Raw genomic sequence first — 7649 nt, 5'->3', positions numbered from 1 at the left:
ACACACACACACACACACACACACACACACACAAGGAATCTGGTGAAGGAGGCAGCGTGTCAGACAGGAGGCTGCCCCTCACCTGGTCCGGAATACGCTTTGGGAAACTGCAAGGACTAGGCCACCCACTGTCGGCTGAATGAGCCAAAGTGGCTGCCATCGATTAGATTCCAACTCAACGTGACCCAATAGGGCAGGGAGGAACTGCCACATGGGTTTCTGAGACTGTTAACTCTTTGCAGAATTAAAAAGCCTCATCTTTCTCCTTATGAGCTGCTGGTGGTTTCAAACCACTGACCTTGAAGTTAGCAGCCCAGCGTGTAACCCGCTGCGCCACCGGGGCTCCTGGGCCGAAAGCAGGCCAGGCAGACGTCGCCGCCTAGAGGCGGCCTGGGGAATGCGGCGGAGACTAGGGGAAGACAGCCTGAGCCAGCTCCCTCCACTGCCCGCTCTGTGGCACCCACCCATTCAGGATCCAAGGGTCCCCCGCAGCCTGGAGAGCGGCCCAGTAGGGTCTGCTTACTAAGCTTTCCTTTCTACGGGTGCTGGCTGCCGGGTCTTGTGCCCACAGAGCTGCTGGGGAGTGTCACATAGTCCACCCTTTGGGTTAACTCTTGAGGGTGCAGCTGGGGGGTGAGGGGAACCCAGAGCCTCTTCAGGCCCCAGGGAGCACAGCGGCCCTGCTGGAGCCAGCCCTTCCGCTGGGTAGGGTGGGCAGGTGTCTGCCTGGTCACACCTGGGTCAGTCTGTGCAAATATGAGGTTGGGCATGGGGGTGAATGCTGAGCTCGGCCACCACCCTGGCCAGCGGTCCAGCCAGCAGCCTGAGTATTTCACCTGACTCTCTGTCCTGGGACAGGGCGTGGAAAAGACACCCCAGCTGGCAGTGAGGAGGACACCGCCCCCCGAAGCACCTCGGCCCGCCCTGCCCTCGCTCAGTGCAGGGCCCTCAGTGTGGACTGGGCTGGCCCTCGGAGCCCTCGCAAGCTCTACCTGGCTGTGCAGGTAAGCCTGGGGTGGAGGGGGAGTATATGAATCGAAGGGGTGAACAGCTGAGAGTGGGGACCTGCCTCCCGTCTCAGCCAAGCTCCCTGCGGCCATTGGGTGGTCGGGGGCACCTGCAAGGATTTCTCTGTGGGAAATCTCAGGGAGAAGACAGTGGCTTTAAAGCTAAGCCCTGGCTGGGGAGCGGAACCTTCCTGGAGCCGGTGTGGAGTTTGGAGTCAGTCTGTCCTGACTCAGGCGTGTGGTCTTGAGTCTGAGGGGGAGATTGTTGGTAGCCCCTCATTTGCAGTGAGGAGGATGCAGAGCTGGACAGGAGGAAGCTCTCAAACTTGAGTGCTTTCACCATGAGGTCATGACCAAGTGACTCCGTGCACCTGCATAGGATGTACGGAGGGGCTTCGGAAGGGGTGTGGGAAATGGGATGAATAGATGATGGCTTTTCTCCCACAAACGGAAGCCCCATCGCATAGAGAATACGTGGTGGGAGACATGCCTAGACCATCATTTGCAGGAAGTATAGTAATGGGGAGTCGATACTGACTCAGAGTGACCCTACAGGACAGAGCAGACCTCCACTAGGCCCCGAGACCCTAGATCTTTACTGGAGCAGACAGTCTCTTCATTCTTGCTCGGGATGGCTGGTGAGTTTGAACCACTGACCTTGGCAGTTACCCGTCCAATGCTTAGCCTGCTGTGCCACCAGGGCACCTTTGACAGTCATTTGTCTTGACTGCTTGCTAAGCCTGTGGCTCTCTGTGTAGGGTCTGTCTTCTTCGCAGTCTCAAGACAGTTGCTGTTGTTTGAGAGTTACTGAGGAGGCCATGCGGGTCAGAGAGGTTAAATGACTCACTGCTAGTCACACAGCACGCTGCCTGGGGTCTGAACCACTTTGCACAGCTCCCTTGATAGGGGTGTTTCCCCCTGGAATTATCCCTACACTGCATCCTGGAGGTCGGACCACAGTGCGGCGGTTTTCATTGTGGCAGTGGGGGGCCAGTGCTTAGGAATTATTTTTCTGAAAAGGGGGCAGTGGGCCCAGTAAGTTTGGGAACCTAAGCTTTACCGCACATGGTGTCCCATCCCTAACGGTTATGCTGGAGAGCTTGGTGCTTTTGTGTCAGACCTGTGGCACGCCTCTACTCAAAACAACAACCTCACCTCCGTCATCGAGTCAGTGCTGGCTCACAGCGACCCTATACCTGTCGGGCAGGGAAGACCTGCCCCTGGGGGCTTCCTAGGCTGTAACTCTCTATGGGACTAGAAAGCCTCATCCTCCACTGAGCTAACTGCCAGTGGTTTCGAACTGCTGACCCTGGCCGTTAGCAGTCCAGCGTGCAACCCGCTGGGCCACCACGGCTCCCGTCCCATGCGCCCTCCTGGTCATTTGTCTGTGTGTCCCATCCGTGTTTGTGGTTTCTCCCCACGTGCTTCTCTGTGACTGTCGTTTCATTCGGCAGTGAGTCCTGGTGATCTCTAACACAGGTCAGTATGCAGAGGCCTGACCGATGCTTGCACACCCACATTCCAGTCCACTGCCACGGAGTCCCATCCTGGAGGGTCGAGTGGAACTGCTGATCCACCGGTCTCCAGGATGCTCCATCATTACGGGAGCTCGCTGCCTCAGTTTTCCGGCTCAGAGCGGCTGGTGGGTTTGAACCGCTCATCTTGAAGTTAGCAGCCCAGGGCTGCTTGCTTTAAGAAACCCTATGGGTAATAGAAATATGGAAATGATCTATTTGTGCTGTTTCTGCCTGTAGTCAATATCTGTGCACATGCACAGCCGCACCGTTGAGTGTTTGCAGGCACACATTCTCAGAGGGAAATCACAGGGTTAGAGGCTCCTGCGCATGCTCAGTGCATCCTTTCAGCAAGCTAATGTGCCTGCACTGGGACACAGTGAAGGACAGAGCTAGACCGGATTGTCTGTGGAGGGCTCAGAGAGTAGCCAGGAATCATGAAATGTGTCCCCTTCAACTGTGGCAGGGATACAGTGGCAGAGGAGCCAGTAGCAGCGTTGGGGGGTGGGGGTGGGGATGGTGTATGTTGTTGCTCCAAACGAGAAAGGCACACTGCCCCTGCACCCTCTCCTGATGGCGACAGCCACAAGCCCTGCCCTTTCTGGAAGCCTCGTATGTGCAGTGTTGAGGGGACACGTGCAGGCGGAGCCAGGGACAGAGTACTGGGGACACGCCCTGGCTGGCGTTGACACTTGAGCCCATGCTGAGCGTGTCCCCCCAAGTAAAGAGACCCTGGTCACAGTGTGGTCCCAGTGCCTGCTCTGGCGTGGGCCCCGGAGCTGATGTTGTTTCAGGGCCTGGTTTGTGCTTGCAGGTGTTTCTTGGCCCTGCTTCTGTGGTTTCCCTGAAAACCAAAGCAAACGGGCCGTATATTTTATCTGTAAGGCCGCCGAGAAAGGCAGGCAGGTCTGGCGAGAGAACAGTTACTGAACCCAGGGGACCTCTTGTGCCTTTTCTCCACCAGGGTCAAGCCCAGAGCCAAACCCACTGCTGTCGAGTTGATTCCAACAGCGTAGAACTGCCCCTGCGGGTTCCCGAGACTGTACCTGTGTATAAGAGTAGAAAGCCCCGTCTTTCTCCTGTAGAGCAGCAGGTGGTTTTGAACTGCTGACCTTGAGGTTGGCAGCCCAATACTTAACCCACTACTCCACCAGGGCCCCTTCCGACTGGGGCCCTTCCCAAGTGTAGTCAGACTGGAAAACTAGACTTGCTGCTGTAGAGTTGATTCCGCCTCGTTTGACCCTGGTGGACAAGGTGGAAGTGCCCCCTGTGTGTTTCTGAGACTGTCACTCTCTACTTAAGTAGAAAGCCCCATCTTTCTCTCCAGGAGGAGCCGGTGGTGGGGCACTGCTGACCCCAAGGCTGGAAGCCCAGCACACCCCACTCTGGCACCAGGGCTCCTCCCAACGGAGCCAGGGGTCGTTAGAGGAGGCCGCGGCGGTGGTCCAGAGCCCGCCTGCAGCCGCAGCCCTTTCTGTCCTTCAGTTCTGATGATGGGCCCGGTTGTGGTGCAGACAAGCTCCGAGGTCAGCAGTTCTGCAGAGGCGCCGTGCCCACGCCGTGCCCACGCCCAGTTTCCTGCCTCCGATCCTTCCAGATCCCCGAAAAGCGTGGTTACACTCGCAGGGATTTGGGGGCCTGGCCATGGGGCCAAATCAGACCCGTTGCAAGCTTGCCAGGCTCGGTGGCCTCCCTGCCTCTCTCACCAAGAGGCTCCTGCCTGGCTCTGCAGAGATTCCCAGTCCTGGGGCCCCGGCGGTTGGTGGGGTGGAGGGGGGGCAGGGGGGGTGCCGGCCGCCTGCCCTTACTGTGTGGTGTGGCCGGCAGGCCAGAAATAGTGTAACCTTTGCTCTGGTCGGCAGATGGAAACTTCCAGCTGCCGCCTCTGCTGCCCCCGCGGACAGGCCTGCTCGTGATGGGGCGGCCCTTGGTCGGTGGAGGGCAGGGCCAACGATGACGTCAGCTGGGATGTGCCTCCTCTGATCCCATCCAAGCAGGACTTGGTGCCTCCCTGCCCCTCCTCCAACTGCCCACTTGCTTGGCCTTCCATTCTCCGCTGGCTTTTCTGAGGGTTAAAGGGCACAAAGGAATGCCGCAGAACTGCCGCCATGGGGTCCTTACACGTCAGTGGGGTGGAGCCAGTGCTGAGTCTCGGGCTCCGGGTGGCAGACCAGGATCCCCAGCCTCCAGTCTGTGTTCAGAGCGAGCAGAGCAGAGAGCTTCTGCTTGATTGAGGCTACGGCGATCCAGCTCCAGGAAGTTCAACTGCTGCACATGCCATGGGCTCCTCACCCTCCTTCCCTTATTCTCTCGCTGGGTAGCGCACCTCCCCCGCCCCCCCTCTCCCTACCACCTCCCAAGCCTATATACTCCCGCTGGCCCGTCCAGGGGGAGCCACTGTCTCTGGCCTCCAGGCTTCTCTGGCCTGTGTGGGTTCTCTGGAGGAACCACCTCTTCCAGGCCCCTCCTACTGTCCCTCACTCCTCCTCCAGGAGAGGGGGAGGTCCTGTCTCCCCAAAGCCGTGGGGTGAAGCGGCAGGGGCTGTGTGCCCATTGTCGGGCTTGGGGGGACTTGTGTCGTGGAGCTAGAGAGGCAGGGCTGACGGCAGCTGGCATCACGGGGACGTTGCCCTGAAGTGGAAGCTCACCTTCGGGGCTGGACGGCTTCTGTGATTTGTGGTGCTTGTGGGCCCACTCCTAGCCCACGGGCCGGCCCGTGAAATCCAAAGAGCCCTCTTTCCCGGTGCAGCAGGCTGGTCACTGCAGGCCACCAGGAGCACGCATTGCTGAGAATCTGGACCGGTTTATCCTGGACTCCATGCCTCCCGGCCCCCACCCGTGCACCCTCACCAGCTCCGGAGTATGCCGCCCCATGCCCACAACGGCCCCTCCATGTGCGGATTCTGGTTGTGTCTTGGCAGCAGGGCCTGCAGGACCAGGGGTGCAGGACCAGGAGCCAGGGGACCAGAGAAGACAAGCTTCTGAAGAGACAGGCGCCGGTCCCCAGGCGGGACCGGGGGCCCCCGGAGGCTGGTGCTGCCATGAATGTAGAGCAAACAGGTAATGGAGGCCTGGCCTGGCGACCCCTGGAGCTACCCAGAGAAGCTGTGCAGGAGGGGAGGCTTGGCGTCTGAGGCGTCCCCAGCCTGCCTGCCCGCTGCCCCGCATTCCAGGGACAGGGATGTGTGACCCTCTCCCTGGACACCTCCCCAAGGCCACTAGGGCCCCACCTCGTGATAAGAAGCTCGGTGTCGGCTGGGGTTGGGTTTCCCCGCTTTGTTTTTGCCCCAGTATTTGTCAAAAGCGGGGTGAGAGGGGACAGTCTCAAACACGCCAGGGCCTGTAGAGAGAGGCTGGCTCTCCCCTGGATTTCTGGGGTTTCGGGCCTGGTGGGCTCCCAAGGCTGTTGGTTGCTGCCTTGGGGCTAAGGAAAAGCAACTGCTGCCTCCCTGGGTCCTGAGCTGTCAGAGGCTCTGGAGGGAGGGGCACCCGGAGCACAGCCCCCCCACCCCTGCCCACGTGTCCTGGTCACCCAGAGGGTGGCCTGAGCCCAGCTGTAATTGGAGAGAACCCCTCAGAGAGCCAGAGGGTTGGGTCTTTCTTTTGTGGGCCTCTGCCTGTCTCTCAATGTATAAACCTTGTGTCTGAACCTTCCCGGCTTTGGTGGGTGTCCTCGTTCCTGCTCTGAGGTGGGGCCAGAGCCCCCGCCACCGCCGCCAGCCCTGCCTGAGCACTGGGGTCTGGCCTAGGTGTGGCTACATAGGCTCTGTGAGGGAGGGTGACTTCCGGCCAGGCAGATGGCTCTCCTGAATGGGCAGTCTAGGTCAGAAGACAGAGGCCACTTGCAGTGAGAGTCGAGGGCGGGTGTGTCAGTGGGGCTCCCCCATCTATCCCAACCCATTGAGGCCCCAGAGAGCGACACTGTTGTCAGGGAGGGGGCCTGGGGACAGACTCCCCTCTGAAAACTGGCCTACCAAGGGGCCCTGTCAGCCACGGGCCCTTGCCTCCAGTCCCTGACCTCCTACCTCTGACCTCCCTCTGCCCCTTCCGGAGCATTCCTCCTCCAACCAGAGCTCTCCAGGCCCCTCTCCGCACCCCTCCAGCACTGGCCTGGGACCCAGGTGGGGCCAGTGACCCACCAGGCACACCCCATGGGCAGTGGAGTCTGGGTGCTTCAGAATCTGAGCCACGAGCAGTAGGTCTGGTGAGAAGGGCTTCGATGCCTTGAGTGAAGCTGTTTCCTTGGAAGCCGCCCCCCACCCCTGCACATGTTAGGGCCACCACCTTTGAAGGCTGGCTGCCTCCGTTTCATATAAGAAGACTCTGTGTGCAGCACACGCACACACACCACCACCACCACCAAGCCAGCTTTGGGACCTGGCCATCCCCCACCACGTCCTGCGTTCTGGGCGCGTGCAGCCCCGTCTGCCTGCTAGAAGCTCCCTGCTGCCCTCGCATTCGTTCTGTGGAGCAGCGCGCGCGCGGACGCCCAGCCAGCTGTGTGGGAGCGTGTGCCTGTCATGTGCAGGCCGCACGGCTGAGGGTCTGGGTCTGCCCGGCTGCAGCTCTCTGGAGGGTTTCAGTCCTAAGCCTCCCGTCCCAGGGGCAGCAAGGAGGGGAAGAGTCTCCCCACGTGCCGGACCCTACCTGGCTGCACCTCCTTGGGTAATACTGAATTCTCTCCCAGCCTGGAAGCTGCTGGGGGGGAGCTGTCTGGGGGGACTTCGGGGCCAGGTGGCTTCATTCACAACATCTGGGGTCCCCTTTTCCAGCCCGCATAAGGCAGGGAGCCCTTTGGACCCAGGGCAGAAGTTCAGACAGCCTAGCACAGCTCCGAGTCGGAGGTGGGGCACGGGGCTCCGAGCATGCTGTTCTCAATGGCCCCTTCTGCCTTTCAGGCACCGGTCAGGTCCCCCCCGGCCCCCATGCAGCCAAATCTCCAGAGCTGTCCTCTCTTCCTCTTCCAAAGACAGGGTGGTCTTGGTGCCTGGTAAGGAGGAGTCTTAGGCCCCATTCGGCAACTACTGGCCATGATTCTGTCTTTGACCTTCCACTCTCTGTCTCTGTCCTATCCCCCCCACACACCCCCGCTCCCGGGGGCAGCACAGTGCAGCGAAAGCCCTTAGCG

General features: G+C 60.2%; 1 protein-coding gene across 3 annotated transcripts in view; it reads left to right on the top strand.

The window, feature by feature from the left end:
• Positions 1 to 7649, top strand: part of KIFC3 (kinesin family member C3) — a 31308-nt gene that overhangs the window by 2776 nt on the left and 20883 nt on the right. The window contains exons 1-2 of one of the 3 annotated variants that reach the window (XM_045293686.1): positions 921 to 1004; positions 5446 to 5581. Coding sequence is in view for 1 of the 3 variants with exons in the window: in XM_004704642.3 (XP_004704699.1) it covers positions 859 to 1004 (146 nt within the window). In the remaining 2 variants the exon portion in view is untranslated. Of the gene's footprint in view, positions 1 to 858; positions 1005 to 5442; positions 5582 to 7649 lie in introns of those variants that run through there. The other 2 variants (XM_045293685.1, XM_004704642.3) reach the window with 2 other exon arrangements.

This window comes from Echinops telfairi, unplaced genomic scaffold, assembly GCF_000313985.2.
Source record: "Echinops telfairi isolate 266 unplaced genomic scaffold, ASM31398v2 ScPeMD7_2291;HRSCAF=2852, whole genome shotgun sequence".
Classification (NCBI taxonomy): Eukaryota; Metazoa; Chordata; class Mammalia; order Afrosoricida; family Tenrecidae; genus Echinops; species Echinops telfairi.
This window is presented reverse-complemented; position numbering and strand designations above follow the sequence as displayed.